Genomic DNA, 16,499 nt, shown 5'->3' with positions numbered 1-16,499 from the left:
TTATAAGGAAAACAGGAATTTTAGATGCAGTATTCTCTGTACTCTTTATTTAGTATAAATGGGATAGGTCTGCAGAGAGCTGAACCATGGATGAATGCTTAAAACCAGCTGAACTGTGAATCACTCAAATCCACATGGGCTATGATGACTCATTATATTGTGTCGTTCATTAAGCCTAAATTCTTTCCAGTTTTACCCAGAGTCCACACCATTGTCACTCTCAGTGTTTTGGCTTTAGTGCCCAGTTGCTCCCTTCACCCCCTCAGAGGACCTCTTTAGACATACTTGCATGTAAGCTGTTTTTCTAAAACTGGTTATTAAAAATAACTAGTGGGAAAAAGTAAATTAAAATAGCTATTATTAAAGTGTTCTATAACCATGAAATTTTTTCTTGGACTTTCAATCTACATTAAAATATGACATTTTATTCTTACAGAAAGTGTTAGTTAATTTTTTTTTTTTGCTAGAAAATGGTGCTGTTTGTTTGTAAATGAAACACTGTAGCTAAAAGTTGGTGTGTGTTTTAAGATTGTTTTGGTAAATATACATATGAAAAAACATTTTAAATTATTTTGCCCATTTTTAACCCACCTCCCCAAAACTAGGGCTATGCTTGCTTTGAAAAAATCATTGATGGACTAGAAGGCGATATTTATCATCTGGATTACTAAAAGGATGCAGCCTTTCAACCCTCTGCTGGAGGTCTTCACACCCAGCTTGCCATCTACACTCCTTCTGTGTTTCAGAGAGCAAAACACACCTTTACAGTGTGTTTCACACCATGGATTTTAGCTTAGGATCAAATGCTCTTTAAGGTGTCTGTCTCTCTGACTTCACTGGGAGGTTAGATAGCTTGCTTACAATTAAGACTTAGCTTTCAGAAAGCTAAATTTGTATTAGAGAAAGCCTTCACTTTTTTGTCTTATTAAAGAAAGGAGACTGTCCATACTGGGAAATTAAAATGATATCGTGAATATTCTTTTTTTTTTTTCTCCTCTTATTTGTCTTAGTGTGCAAAATATTATAAACGCACATTTTGCTCTAAAATTTAACTTAGATCTGTGTATCCATTGGATGCTATGCAACACTTAGGAGAATGGGATACATCAAATGCAAACAATCTGTTAGAGAAGCAAAGGACACCTTACTGAACTTGCATCGGTTTGAAAGGGCAAGGTTCAGACTTGTGCTAGGCATCAGCTCGCCTACTGACCATCAGTAAACTGAAGTGTTCCAAGGTCCATTGGCAGGGACTGGTCTTCGTGGAGTGCTATGGCAACCAGTTGCTGAAGGTCTGTTACTGTCAGTTTAGTTGCTGATATCTCCCTCTCTTCCTTTGGAGAAAGTGGAATTTTTTCATTTTCAACCTTATTAGATCCAATAGTTGAGATGTCATCCGCTGTGCTTTTGGTTTCTGAGCCATCTCTCTCAAAGTTTACCACATATCGTGCTATAGTGCTGCTTGATCTGCAAGGGGAAGATGCAAAAATGCCCAGTGCAGCAAAATCAGTTGCTGGCTGAGAACCGATTTTACAAACAAACAAACAAACAAACAAAAATATATGCAACTATAACATATTATCTTCTGTAAAAATAATGCAAATATACTTCTTTCTAATGAGACTGTCATCTTAAAATTACTTTTGCTATACCTAACCCTTTTTTTCTATGCATAATTTTTAATAAAAGTTCCAATATTGAAGAAAATTATAAAAATGTTCTAACATAATCCAGTTTAATCTGACTACTCAGAGACCTGTAGAACTGGTAATATAGTTTGAAGCCATTGACTATTAGTTCAAACAGTCATAAATGCATGCTGGGATTACTAGAAGCCATAATCACCTCTTAATTATGCAGGAACCTATGAAAAGGGATTAGACAGTTCATAAAACTACAGATAAGAAAAAATCCTATCACATCTGGGGCAATTTTTTACTTTTTTTGAAGAACAGCATGAAAGTTAGCTAATGTGGCAAGCAAATAACTTTTCGCAATGGGAGTTAGCTTTTCCAAGTTCAAATGAATGGGTATAGCTTCTCCCTAGATGTACTTGTTTAACAGGAGTCTCAAATTTTCACCATTATTTATACATCACTATTCATAAATGCTAAATTCACCTAATGAAAATGAAAAATAATGAGTACATTGTAAAACATTTGTACTCCACTATGTTGCTTTTTGTAATATCCAGTAACTGAAGAGAGAGGAATTTCACTTTATCTAGTATGTGCTATGTATTTATATTTATATGACATTGCAAGAATTTGGGAAAAGCATTAGACAATTCTTTCTTTTAAACTACAAGTAAAAGAGAAATTCTGGGAACTGCTAGACAAATTATTCCCAGCAGCACTTTTATGCAACAACAGTCTCTGTAGCTGTTTGTATTGCCAGTCAAAAGCTCCCTGCATTTTATCAAGCTAGTTAACTGGTCTCTTTGCCATTCTATCTGGCCTGATAATGGAGATAACAAATAAAATTCTACATACTTATTGAAGATAATGTGTATATGGGAATACAGCTAGGAAACAGCAGATCAAAAATGAAAATTTAAATATGAAGTTTCCCTATTTTTTTTCCCACTTTCAGTTTATGACTGATGAAGATCTTTTGTCATCTGAATGTGAATTTTCTTAGGTCAAACAATTTTCTTTCCTTTAGAGAGAACCTGACAAAATTTGATTACGTGAACCTTTCAGATTAAGGTAAAAGCTGTCCTTTCTGCTTTACATCACAGATTTTATACTTGGGCAGAACACAAATCAATTCACTTTGTCACATCAAGATAAAGAATATTTATTGATGTATCTATGTACATTTAATAGTCTACAAAATGATTAATCTTCATAATGAATTACAGACAAATTACCCATCTTTCTCCTTCTTCTGTCTTCATTTCATCACAGAAGAAAGGGTGGGATAAAGGATTGCAAAAGAAAGAAAAACAAAGATACATGTATACCGGTAAATCAATCAGTAGTACATCAGAAACATCTTTTGACAATCTAGCTTATCTTCTATGCGTGGTCTATAATTTTTATGTCTGTATGAAAATGACAGCCTACTCTCCATCATTTCACTTTTTGTCTTCCAAACAATGGGAATATCCATGTTTTGAGTGGGGAAACAGGAATTTTACTTTTATTTGATAGTTTGAAGCATCTGCTTTCCTATTTCCCACTACAAATGGTGCAATTTGAACACTGTCATTGTTAATCTATATCTTTATGGTGGCAATGAACACCTGTGACAGTAGTAGCAACTATTACTGTTACCACACATGGTGCCTACTCAGATCCTAATCACAGGCGTAACTTGAGCTATTAATTACCTCTGGAAGACAGGCCTATGTTGACCTTCTGTAAATAATGCCCTGTTATTTTCCCTGATGAATTCTCTAGCATATCTCTAATGTTGTCCTTCCATATTGCCCCATGGGAAATGCTGCTAATATATGTAGCAATACGGCTAAGGGAGAATGGACAGCAACACTGTCTTTGCTGATCTGTAACTCTCAGGAGATAACTAAATTACTAGATGATGGGAAGCAATCCTGGTCTTCCACACTGGTGAATATACTTTCATATCAGCTCCTAAGACCAAGATACTAAACAGAAAGAGATCCCAGATCTCATGGAGTTGCAACTGAAAGAGGTTAGTTATTGCAAGTTGTACCTATGAGATACTACTAGAGATTTTCTCTGCTTGTTCTGCAGTAACCAGCTTTTTGTTTTCTTACTTTCATTATCAAAAGGTAAGCAACTACTTTTCACTCTATTTATTTTGCTCTTCTCTCTCCTTTTCCCCAGCAATTTTGCAGAGAGGAAAGCTGGGAAGAGGTATGCTCTTGTCTAAACTTGCATTGCGATATGAATGTTCTTCAACATGTATTAAATATTACTGAGGATGTGTTTGCACTTCTCTCCATATTGACTCTGTGTTGTTCCCAGAAAACTATTTTCTGTTTATAGCAATACACACCCCAGTATTATATAGGTCTCTTCATGTTGGAGGGAAAGAAGGAAGAGGAGAATCCTAGTAGCCAATAGAAAAATGAGTCCCATTTTCTTACTTACTTAAATCCTAACACGTGGATTTCTTTGAATCCTGGAAGTTTCTCAAATATTTTTTGCATCTGGAGAAAACCATAAAATCATTAATTCAGTGTAAGTTCTACCACTAAAAAGCAAGCACAGGTTGACTACCTAGACAATATTTTTCATATTTAAGAAAGAGCTTTAGGGAACAGTCTCAACTGCCCTCTTTGGGGTATCATCATTGCTCAACTTAAACACTATATTTGGTTTGTATATGATGCCTGTACTACCTGTTAATAGGCAAAATGAAGTACAAAATATAGCTTTTTTTAGTAATGTAATTATGTAAGTCATTGGTTATCTAGTTCATAATAGAGCAAGTCAAACAACACAAATCAAATGGTTTTCTCATTTTCAGCAGTTTTGGTTCATTAATAATTTTGTGATTCAAGTTACCTTACTGTAAACTGTTAATATTTTAGAAATATTAAACAAATGCAGATGAATTTAGATTATTTGATGAATCATTTATAAATTAAACAGTTTTAACTGTGTTGTACAAATAGAATAACTTCATATATTTTTAATTCTAATGTAAACAATTGTACATGGTTTTGAAAAGAAGAGACAATATGAAGAATAAACAATGAGCAGAAAAGGTGAATTCTGTATACATTTTTCAGGCTTTAGGATAATAAGTGTTTTTATCAGCACCTCAAGAATTAACAATGTTTTGAGATCCAGATGATTGATCTTTTGGTCTTTTTCAATTATAGCAACATTTATGCAGCTCAGTCAAATGAAATATTTTGTGTACATCTACTATGTCAGAGTAAAGGGGTTTTTAAACACACAGTTCCACAGTTCCTTTCTGATTCACTTCCTGGTCCTGTTAAGTATGGGGCAACCCATCGTCTAAGCCTTTCATCTGCAAGCAAAGCCTGTGGAGTTGAGGGAATTGAGCACTTGAAAAGAAGTGAAAAAGCCTTTTGAGGAATGAGGTCCTTTTAATTCAGCATGTGACTTAAAAAGGATGTGAACTAATGTGGCAATCTTTCCTCTACCTTAGCTATATGGTTCTGTACAAACCCAGCATACATTTAAAACTCATTCATTCATGCATGAGAGTTTGTCAGAACTGGTAGGGAATGGGTGGTCAGACCCACAGCTTTCTCTGCATCTCTAATGTAGGTTAAGTGAAGAAGAAGTAGCAGAATATCAGTATGTTACCACAATACCAGGTATCAGCCACACTGTATAAGCCTAGATACCTTTTTCATTGCAGCAAACAGAAAAGAAGATAACGTCTAGTGCAGAAAATGGCCTGTCATCTACACTCCCCTTGCCCATCTCTCGCAAGAGGACAGTAGGAAAGGAGTTGAGGTAAATACTTCATTTTGAGTTTGGTCTGACTTAGTAAAAGTGGGGCGGAAATACCAATTAGACTGTGGGAAGATTTTAAATGTTATTCATGTGACTAATTCTCACTTAAAGTAACAGAGATTAAGGGCCTAAATCAGTAGGATGCAATTAATTTCCCCAAATTTAAGCAAGCACTATAATTTTAGATGCCTTAAGGTCATCTTCTGCTCAGTTGCTGGTTCAAAAGGGTGCAGTGCTCTCATATTTGAGAGGCCCTTGCAGATGTATTCGATAACCTGGGGCACCTGAAATGGCACGAGATATCCATGTTTAGGTAACTGAATCCCCTTTTAGCCATGTTCTGCCAGCTAACTGTTGGCAAGGGCTCTGTTCAGTCTCTTCTTGGTTCTCTTTATATCATAATGAAGTTGATGTTTTCTTTTAACTGTATGCACATATGTAGCTTCCTGTTTCCTACTTTTCCCAAATGAATCTCCATTTACTGAGTAGCATAAGCACCTGAATCTGTATTCTGTTTCCATGTGATTTTAAATGTATGTTGTGGTATACAGATGTACTTCTGTACATCTGCACTGTAATGTCTGCCATAACTCTTCCCTCTTGACCTGTCCTGGAATGAATTAGAAACTGAGCTTGGAACTCCACGGCCTCAACCTTCGCAAAAGCTTCTCTGGAATTTGTACAGGAGCTTATGTAGCTGGATGAGGTTTTAATTCTGAATCCAACCTCCTCACTCTCACTCTTTGTGTACACTTGTAAAACTGTCTTGTATCAAGGTTGCCCTCTGCCTTCGCCGTGACCTATCTGTGTGGAAGAATGTCAGGCGTATTTCATCGTGCCATACTACAAATAATTTTCTATTCAACATTGCATGTCAAGAACAGCTTTGGACTCTTTAAAGTGACAGATAAAATTTGATGACAATGGAAAATAATTTAACAATCAAGAAACTTTGCATTTCTCCCCCTCCAATTAATGAAATAACTTAAAAGTCAGATTGCTGAATTATGTCATTGTACGTGTAGTAAACAAAGTCTGCAGGCAGTTCTGTTTGAGGATAATACTGGAACTCTCCAGAGAAGCCACTTTTTATCAGCTCTGCCAACACATCCTTCACCATTTTTCTATGCATATCTGAAACTGAACCAGGATAGTGAAATAGCTTGCACTAAGGAATGCTCATGAAACTGATGAGAAGCTTTAGTTAATTTTACTAAGAAAACCTTTTGGGAACCTCAAGTCATTAACCGCTATCTATTAAATTGATAGCTGAACATTCAGTTAATATTATTAATTATATGGAAACATCACAGATGTTCCAGTTCTTACAGAAACTATGGTAATGCACAACAAAATGTCTGGAAGTCCTTTGAAGAATAGTTCAGACAACAGTAGCTAATTACTTTAACATTTATATTACATTTCTCATTAGGTTTATTGTAGAAATTAAATTATGACAAAGTACTGTTCATGAATTCCTGATTAAGCCCGAATTATATTCCTAAAGTTACTCTGTTCATTAGCTATCTGAGGCTCTGCTGCTTACAAAAGACGTTGGCTTTTTAGGTTGGTGGCTGAACAGATGGCCTAAACAAGGGGAAAAGCTGACTATACATGAAGGGAAACTGAACGTCTTGAGACAACAGGAATTATCTATTTCAAGTGAGGGCAGTAGATTCTAATTCTGTTTCATGGTGAAGGTAGTTTCATAGCATGAATCTCAGCCAAGGTACAAAGCCAACATTTTGGCATTCAGTCAGCCTCCTTACCTGTAGCTGAAATTTGGCAGCTAGCTGTCGGTACTGTGGGGAGTTGGGATCATTAAGTTCAGCTGTGTACTCCTGATCAGTGAGAGTGACACTGAATTCTACCATTTGCTCCACAGGCAGTTCTGGGACTGTGTTTGTTCCCAGCTCCTGGAAAAGGAGAGGCAAAAAAGGGGACAAATAAAATGAAGTGATTTTTTTTCTCCACATTTCAGTATTCAATAGGTAGAAGGGTTTCCTTTTAAGCTCGTCCCCAGAATAGCTTTCTGAACCATATCCTACAAAAGGCAAGGGTTCCTAGCCACATCTGTTGGCTTAATTCTTCTGCCTTTGCAAACAGGGTTCTATTACTGTGACTTGAGAGTTGCCTTTGATATGCATAAATGAAGCTGATAAAGAGCAAAGCAGAGGGGAAAGGCAAGGGGCCGGCTCCCACCGGGGGCTCCTTCAACAGAGGGGTCCGCCCTGGTGAGGCCTCGGGCCCTGGTGTGGCCTCGGTCTCTGGTGAGGCCTCGGTCTCTGGTGAGGCCTCGGGCCCTGGTGAGGCCTTGGGCCCTGGTGAGGCCTCGGTCTCTCTCCAGAGGGAGGTTCTGGAAGGTTCCCTGAAGCCACACAGCTCTGCTGAGACCAGGGCCGCCTCCCTGCCACCCCCAGGCACAGCAGCCAGGACAGGGAAAATAACAGCCCTTCCTATGGCCCCCACCCCTCCCTCAGACATAACCCATGGCCTGTGGTAGGTGCTGTAGGCCCATGGAGGCAGGGGGTGGCCCCCCGTGCCATGCTGCGTGGCTGCTCTGAGGAGACGTCAGCAGAGATCCCCGCTTTGACAGCTGGCTGGCTGGGAAGAAAAAGGCAAGAAGGTCCAGTCCTATCCCCTGCACTGTGGAAAGCTCAGAAGGTATGCATTTTTACATTATTTAATGAAGAACAAGGTGACAAAATGGCGCAAAACAGGCAATGGGCCCCTCATTAAAAGGATACAGACTCTGCCTAAAAGCTGGTTGCCGTATTTTTATACCTTCTACCGCGTACGCAAGAAACATCATGCACTATTCCAGTCCAAAACAGATGCTAATAAAACCCTTTGGTCCTACTAGCAGTAACAGAGGGGAGCGCTCATGGTTTATAAGCACGAAGTGTTTATAAGGCTTCCTCCTCTTTACTGCTAGCTGAGCTCAAAAAGAAGAGGTGAGTGAAAAAGTGGGATAGAAAAATAGGCTGCCCTCACCTTCACAGGAGTCTTCGTGTCGTTAACAATTTCGTTGAGCAGTGTGCCATTAGGTACTGGTGCATATGGAGAGAAGGATGTGCCAGGGGAGCCTGGAGGGGTTTAAAGTAAAATCAGGCAAGAACAGGTTTGCACATCAAAAATCTTCCCCTTTCTCTGTCGGACAGGTGTCAGCTCACTGGAGAAGCTTTCCTTATGGAGGGTGTGTTTGAGCGTAAGCCTGCGCCAGTGAAAGGTGGTCATGACTTATGGCATGGGTAAAGCTGCTACTTTTTATACAATAGACGGCCTTTTTTTCCAAGTCAAAAGATCAGTAGCATTGCATGTCTGTGACTGAAGGTAAAAATGGCACTGACTATGCATAAATGAAATTGTGTGAATTAAATAAGATTTGATAATTTCCTGTCATACTGCCTTATATATCACCAAATGTCTAACCTTGATTTTGACATTTGAGATCTTTGTCTCTATGATAGCCACCTTTCTTTAGGGCTCAATTTAAAGTAACAAGAGGCTTTGACAGAGTTTTCCAGCTAGAAGCAAAATTACCATGCTGGAAGTTGCTGTCAATAAGATTCTGTCATATTTGGCCCTCATAAAAATATGTGTGCAGGATGTTTCCTCCTTGAACCAAAATGCTCAGATTTACAGATTTTTATCGCTGCATAAATTTCTAGCATTAAAGAACTGTAGTACACAACAGTGTTGATGTAGGTCTTATTGGAATAATCTGCTCAAATTAACATCTTGGCATCACTGTGACTTTCTGGCTAAAGTCATTCTTTATTTTCATCTACTTGCTTATTTTGGCTAACAAAATGCAGCAACTGACACCCTAAATGTTGTTTTATAACTGAAGCAAAATTAGCTCTATTCTCTACAAGTGAAACTTAGGAAAACATATGCATTTAAAGACTGTAAAACAAACCTGGAATGCTACATTTGAGTAGCAGACATGCTGTAAAGAAATAAAAAAATGCTTCTTATAGATTATTTTGCTAATGCGTTTTCATTGTACTTCACTGAACTTGTAATGCTTCTACTGCATTCATTAAACTACAGCTTTCTAAGATCTATGAATCACTGGTTTTAGCAATTCTATTTAATGGGCAGATGCACAGCAAGCAGATTTGATTTTACCTGTAGAAATGGAAGGAATGTCTTCCTGCTTTTTGCCACCTGTTTTCTCTGTGGATATTTCATCTTTCCTATCAATCAAATAGAAATGAATGATTTAATGATCAGCATGCTGTACCGGCAATGGCAAAAGGGTAAAAAAAAAGTAGAAATTACCCCAGTACTAAGTGTGCTTTAAATGAGAGAAGTTATTACTAATGGAATATTTGACAAGCTGGTTAAACAGGCAATGGAACAGTAGATCATATTTTATATTCAACAGTTTATGTATTTCCTTTCCTCTCCTTCAATACGGTATTTGCTCTTGCAATGAACAAAAATACTGATTTGACATATTCCTCCACCAAGGACTACCAACCCTGCCAGGAGTCTGCTCATGAGGTTTCATGACTGATATTCTCCAAGCAATCAGAGGGATGGAGTCACAGAGATTAAATCAGTGCACAGGGTCTGCTTTGTGAGTGAGGGCTTTGGGCTTTGGGTTCCTTCTAATTTTACAGCCAATGGACATTTCATAGTTCCAAGGGTGTTTCATATGGTTTAATGTGAGAAGAGAATGGGTGGTCTTATTTTTCAGTTGTCAGCCTGCATTTTAATATCATAAGGATGCTTCCAACTAATGATAGTTTCAAATCAGATTCCTGGATCAAGATTATTATGAATTGTAGGAATGTTTATGTTTGGATCTGGATGTAATATTCATGGGTTAATGGCTACCATGGTCCCCATGGCAGACAGCTGAAAACTCCAGTAAGAATATGGTGGGGGTGATGCACAGACTGTCTGCCTTGCATCACAGGATTTGTTTTTGCATTGTTGATATTATTTTCTGTTGTAAGTTTTACAGTCATGTGCTGATGAATAAATTTTGTAACTGCAACTGTTAACTTGCCTGAAAAGCAGAACTGGTATGTATATATAAGTACACTTTATAAAAGATGTGTTCAAGGTTCCTGCAGTTATGGCTATAGAATAATTTCTGCTCTAAACCCAAATTTTTATTCATTCATAGCTTTTGGAAACATTTAGATTCATAGATAAGAATCTTCTAAGTGACATTTTGAGATTTTTCTTTCCTGAAATTGAGGGGTGAAGAATTTCAGTTGTTTTGGGCTCTAAGTAGAGCGTGGAAAAAAACACAACATAAAATAAAAAGACCTATCATGGAAATAAATGAGGATAGAATTCCTCAAAGTTTCTATAGAAATAGCTATTGTTAGGGCAGTGCACACAGGTGGAGTGTTTGTGAAAACCGATATGAGTGAAAGAACTAAGGGCACTGCAAATGCATAGTGTGGTGGTAACGGAGACAACATGAAGCTTGTAGAATAGACAGAAAAGATGGCTGGGCTGCATTTCTATACAGGACCAACTTAGATGTTTAATAACCTAAGTAAAGAACATGAACAACTCCTGATTTACCACATCCTCTGGTTATCTCATGTGGTGAGAACTAAAGTACTATTTGTAATGTTTTCACAATTGTGTTGTGTCTTTAACTGGAGGCTGATCTCTCTACATGGCATCTACAGAAGATACAAAATGTTTCCCAAACCACACAGTAGTGAAGATGAATTCCAACAATGTATAACCATGGCTGCCTCTATTTCCAGGTACAATATGAGTAATTTCATAGCATTTACTTCACATTCTGAATTGTGTCTAGGAAAAACCATACTGTTCACATAGAGCATAAGAACCCTGAGATCAGCCCCTTCACTTATTGCCTTGCTGCTGCTGTTTGCACTAGACTGAGTGAAAAGACCTCCCTTTGGACTTCCAGGAGAGTTTAATTAGGCCCTACATTATTAAAAATACATTTCTGAGAAAGAAGAACACTCAAGTTCCCATGTCATAATGAATAAAGATACATAAGATCTCTGTGATCATGAGACAGTATAACTTATGAATGGAAAAGATTATTTGCTACACCTGAAAATCTAAGAAAATTTGAAGGAAAAAATAATACATTAATCAGAGAAACTGTGGACAATGATTTGTCTGGCTGTACTATAGTATTTATATGCAGAGAGACAGAGTTCAGTATTGTAACTTTAATCCTGCCATTCTCAGACTTCTGAGCATTGCCAGGAGCATACTTTATTCCAAGAGTTTATGGAATAAAGTATCACGTTAGCTAACAGTATCATGACATCTAAAAATACAGGGGAAAGCTAAAGTAAGGGCATAGAGGTTTCTTATTATTGCATAATGTATCCTCCCAGATAAATTTTTGTTAAGGTCTCTGACTATCTTTTTCAGAATTGTAGCTATTGTGGGTAATCTTTTGTCACACTCCCGATCAACACTAGTCTAACACAAGGCCGTGTCTCTGTCAGGGTTTCATGCTCACTTTGGTCTAAGAAGACATTCTGTGATGTGTCAAAGTGAACAGGCAACTCAGACATTTGGCCATCTTCATTATTTGTGATTCAATTACTGTGTACTATGATACATACAGTATACGCATCTCTCACAGCACACACCAAATACACCACAGTGCTACCTGTGTATCTGTTCACAGCCACACACATCTACACATATCTTTTTCAAAAAAGGCACTAACAGCAAGTGGCAAGGTTCTACTTGTGCTACTTACCTTTCCTGGAAGGTTCTATGTTTTACTCGCTGCGGAAAGATTAAGAAAAACAGCATTTTACTAGTGGGTGTATCCAACCATTGAGCAGAAGCCTGTTAGCTCTTTCATTTACTGTACTTTTATGTTTTCCTTCTAACACATGCCCCCTCCTCTTCCTGAGCAATACTTTGCCCTTATATAAGCAGATGGGGAAGGACTTGGAAGTCTCCCCCAGTTTCTAAACAAATGTCAGTAATCCTTACCCGTTGGATTATTTCCAGGTGCTCTTGGGAATTGCTGAAGTTTTTGCCAATGTCAAATATGCAGAAAGTTTCCCTCTGGCAGGCAGTAACCCAGCTCTGATATTCAGAAGTGTCAGGAATCCGATCCAGAAAAATACGAAAGGCTTCCCACACAGCTTCCTGGCAGACTGAGTAAGAAGAAAGGGACTGGGGATAGATGCTTCGTACCAATAAGTAAACTTGAAAGCCTTTTTAAAGTGATTTGGGATTTACACATTTTACTGTACTTAGTAAACAAGTCCATCTTCTAGGTATTTTTAGATATTTAGGTCTTCTAGGTATTTTTGAGTTGACGGTTATTTGCCTGTATGCTGAAGGATTAACCATCTTTGAGTTAAGGATTGCTAATTCCCCTCTTTTTAAAAGGGAGATTAATTTGGCCCGACATCATCATCATTAATAAGGAACAAACACAAAGCACACTTCCTTCACCTCAAAGGTACATACATACAAAGATACATACTGGATGTTCTAGTGAGACCAAACAGGGAGGTAGAGAAAAAAAATAATCTAGCAGTCATCATACTTGAATAATTGTAATTGTAACTATATACAAGGTTTTGTACGTTAGTATGGTTAACTACACATAGAACAAGCTAAACAGAACATATTTAAGATTTTGATACTCCCCACACATATAACAAAATATTTAAATGGAAAAAAGTATTTTTTAAATGCAGTAGGCTAAAATGATTTGATTATATTCCAAATTTTCAATGTAATTAGTCTTTTCAAAATCCTAAGGACATTCTGCAGCAGGTAAATGCTTTTATGTTTCTTTAAGCACCTCTGGAAAATTGAATGACTTAGTATAGGTAAAATTCCTTTGGAAAGGACAAGATTTCCTTCCTTTCTACACAGCTGTACACAGTCATCTGTTCAATGTTAAATATCTCCTCCATGGTGATGAATCACCCACTTAAATGCTACATCAGACAAGATCAACAGGTGCTGTGGCTGCAGAGAGAACAGTATTGTCCTGCATCATTTGGGGAAATGAAAATTAACATAAACAGAGTAAGACAGTGGGGGAGATTTTGAGGTGGTGGTATTCAGGAATGGCTCTAAGGGAGTTTCATTTACCGGATGCAAACTGACTTAATTACATGAGATTATGTAAAAAACATAATATAATAATGGAGACTAATATTTTTACATATTCTGTTGGCTCACTCCTTATGCAAGAAAGCCGTGAAGTTCACCTGTAGTATGTTACAAAATACATTAGAATGCATATTTGGGCTTGGCATCCAGTTTTTTGATTTATTTTCTAGGGAAAACTTGTAAAAGTTAAGTTCCTGCTGCAAAGACTTTGCTCTTTAGCACTGTGAGTGAGGATCATGACATGCATGAGTATATGAGGGAGGGGAGAAAGCAGCAGCAGCTAGGTTATAAAATGACTGCTCAGAAATACTTTATAGGGTTTAGTTTCCCTTGATGATTCTGATAACACAGGTCTTAGATATGTCTGCAAAAGTGAGTTTTTGAGAGTGACAGATGGCCAGGTGGGGCTATACTTCTGAGTGCACTTTTACCAACATCTTACTGAAGTCTCCTCTTTTTTTTGTAAGTTGAAACCATTTCTGAAAGATTCTGGAGGATAAACTATTCCCTACTCCAGACAGCTACTGCCTATCTGACTAACTATATTAATATGTCTTTGGATTTCAGATACCAGCCCTTCCCCACACCCAAAATATTTGGGTTTCACTTAAGTCATTTCGCACAGCCTCAAACTAAACATAGAATGAATCCTGGCTGCACCCAAGTCATGTTTAAAATCCCTGAGTGGTCCAAAGAGATCCTCAAGCTAGCACAGAGCCAGCCGGGAAGTGCTGTTCTGTATGGACTTTCCTGTTTAACTGCAGAAATATCCACGTACGCAGGTTGTCCTCTGCAGGGTCTGTGAACTCAGTTGTGTTAAGATCACCAACATGGCTCGATGGCTGCTAGAACTAATGTGTTTTGAACAGAATGAGTGCAGTTTTTCTCAGCTGTCGCTATACCTTCCCATTTGTGGATGATTGCCTCTGTCACTACTTGTTGATTCCTCTGGTATTGTTTAGTCAAAAAAGTCATCTGTATTTTTGGCTTTGTGAAAATATAATGTACATTCACTCAAGGTGAAGGAACACGCTTCTTCAAAATGTTGTTTAAAGTTAAATGCTTTTAGAGAAGGGGATTTTCAAACATATTAGAAAAACCATTTTAACAAAACTTGCTAGCAATTTAAAAGCTGTTGCCTTTAGCACTTTACTTTGCAAAGTTCATTACTGTGAGATGGGCCATTTATTGTCAGTACTTGATACCTGCTTTGACTTAGAGTGAGATAATTATCTGCATTACCTAAAATATCAGTGTCTCTGAAATTAGTGCAGTTTCTCTAGGTGTTCTCTAAACTTGCTGTAGGGATGTACTCACCTAGCTGTGTTAGGGCACCTCAATAATACCTCAGGAACGACCTGCCCTCCCAGTAGAGCAGCTGCATGTGGAGCAGATGTAGTCAGATTATTAAAAAGGAACAGGCTGTCTTTTGAAAAGATTTATTCATTATGAGCTAGCAGTTAAGGCTACTTTCTATCATCTTTTTTTCTCACTTACAACTCTCTGGTATCTGTTTTTCTGAGCAGTAACTGCTGAATAAAGATATACTATCTGATGAAAAGTAATCCAGTTACCAGGGTTCAAATAAACATGACAGATGGCCAGCTGAGGAGGCGTCGTAGCTGATTCCATGCATGAGGGACTGCCTTCATGGGGACTTAAGATATGCTGTGTTATTTCAGAGTTGATATAGGGTCACAGTAGACTCAGGTTATCCTATAGCAACTGTCTAAGCTCCTATATCTGAGCTGGTTTGAGTTGTAGGCTCATTCTTGAAAGCATAAAATATATGTAATATGTAAAAAAAAAATTGTGTAATTTTTCTTAGGAAGCAGTAAAATTCTCTAGAGGACAGATATAATCCACAGTGCTGTTACAGTTCTAAACATGTCATGGGACTTGGAGGGGTGGAAGTGGTCTCGTATATTTAGATACAGAAAAGAACGGACCTAAAGGTATGTCTACAAAACAAAGTGAAGGTAAGATTGTCCCACACATAGGCACAGGCTGTAAGACTCCAGCGTGGCTACCAGATTATCTTTTCATGAAGGCTTGTACTGTGGTTACAGCTTCAAGGATAATGCTTGCACCACCACATTTTCACTGCTACTTTTTTTCTTCATTTTTCCCTTTCATCAGGTAAATTAGCATGCTCAGCTGGGAGGGCAGAATTCTTGGGTTCTGATCTTTCCTTGAAGGAAAGATTTTCTGAGGTTTTAACGAAGGACATTGTAATGGAAAATGTGCAATTATTCAAGGGACCAGAAACACCTTTTTCTGAATGAGTGTACAAGTTATTCAGCTGCAGTCATCTGTTTTCTTGCTTACTTTTGGGGAAGTACTCCAGCTTCAGCTGAAGATCTGAATGATACCTACTCAGAGAATTTTGTGAGTGTAGGACACTCTGCTGGGAAAGAGTAGATGCAAGTTTAAACCTGCTTGCACTACACGGTTTACAGAGCCCAATATCCCAGCTGATGTTCTGCTCTCCACAAAGGTGGTAGTATTGTCATCATCAGTTTTTAAACGAAAATATCATAGTTGCAGTTCTTTGCGTTCAAGTCAAAGATACCACACTGTCCCAGGATAGCTTGTTTTCAGCCCACTGAGGGATGTGCCAGTGAGTTTTAGGGACTTTCAGGATTAATTACTATTGAAGAAAGGCTTTTTGAATCAGCCTTTTTAACACGTTTCACAATTCTGTCTAATGCCCATTGGGTTGAAATTCAGTCCCACAACAGATACCAAATATGCTTGTATCTATAGGAATGGCTGCAGACATTGGTGTAGTTTGCCCGTGCTGCCTATAGCAAGCAGCTGCCAGAGTAAAATTTTTGCAGCTTTACATCCAGGTTTCATTTCAGAGGGAACTAGCTGGTTCCCCAGAAGAGAGCTGAGGAATGGCCAAATTACATAAATGTATGTGAATGGTTGGAGACCAATATAGAGGACAAATAGATA

At 38.0% G+C, this 16,499-nt stretch overlaps 1 protein-coding gene across 1 annotated transcript in view; it reads right to left on the bottom strand.

Annotated features, from left to right (window-relative positions):
- IMPG1 (interphotoreceptor matrix proteoglycan 1) overlaps window positions 1-16,499 on the bottom strand; it is a 59,239-nt gene that overhangs the window by 29,359 nt on the left and 13,381 nt on the right. The window contains exons 3-10 of the mRNA XM_010565763.1: window positions 12,396-12,562; window positions 12,154-12,182; window positions 9,558-9,625; window positions 8,418-8,509; window positions 7,193-7,339; window positions 4,080-4,138; window positions 2,873-2,893; window positions 1,214-1,467 (exon numbers count right to left, since the gene is read on the bottom strand). Of these exons, the coding sequence (XP_010564065.1) occupies window positions 1,214-1,467; window positions 2,873-2,893; window positions 4,080-4,138; window positions 7,193-7,339; window positions 8,418-8,509; window positions 9,558-9,625; window positions 12,154-12,182; window positions 12,396-12,562 (837 nt within the window). The remainder of the gene's footprint in view (window positions 1-1,213; window positions 1,468-2,872; window positions 2,894-4,079; window positions 4,139-7,192; window positions 7,340-8,417; window positions 8,510-9,557; window positions 9,626-12,153; window positions 12,183-12,395; window positions 12,563-16,499) is intronic.

This window comes from Haliaeetus leucocephalus, unplaced genomic scaffold, assembly GCF_000737465.1.
Source record: "Haliaeetus leucocephalus isolate CR32 unplaced genomic scaffold, Haliaeetus_leucocephalus-4.0 Scaffold195, whole genome shotgun sequence".
NCBI classification, from domain to species: domain Eukaryota; kingdom Metazoa; phylum Chordata; class Aves; order Accipitriformes; family Accipitridae; genus Haliaeetus; species Haliaeetus leucocephalus.
This window is presented reverse-complemented; position numbering and strand designations above follow the sequence as displayed.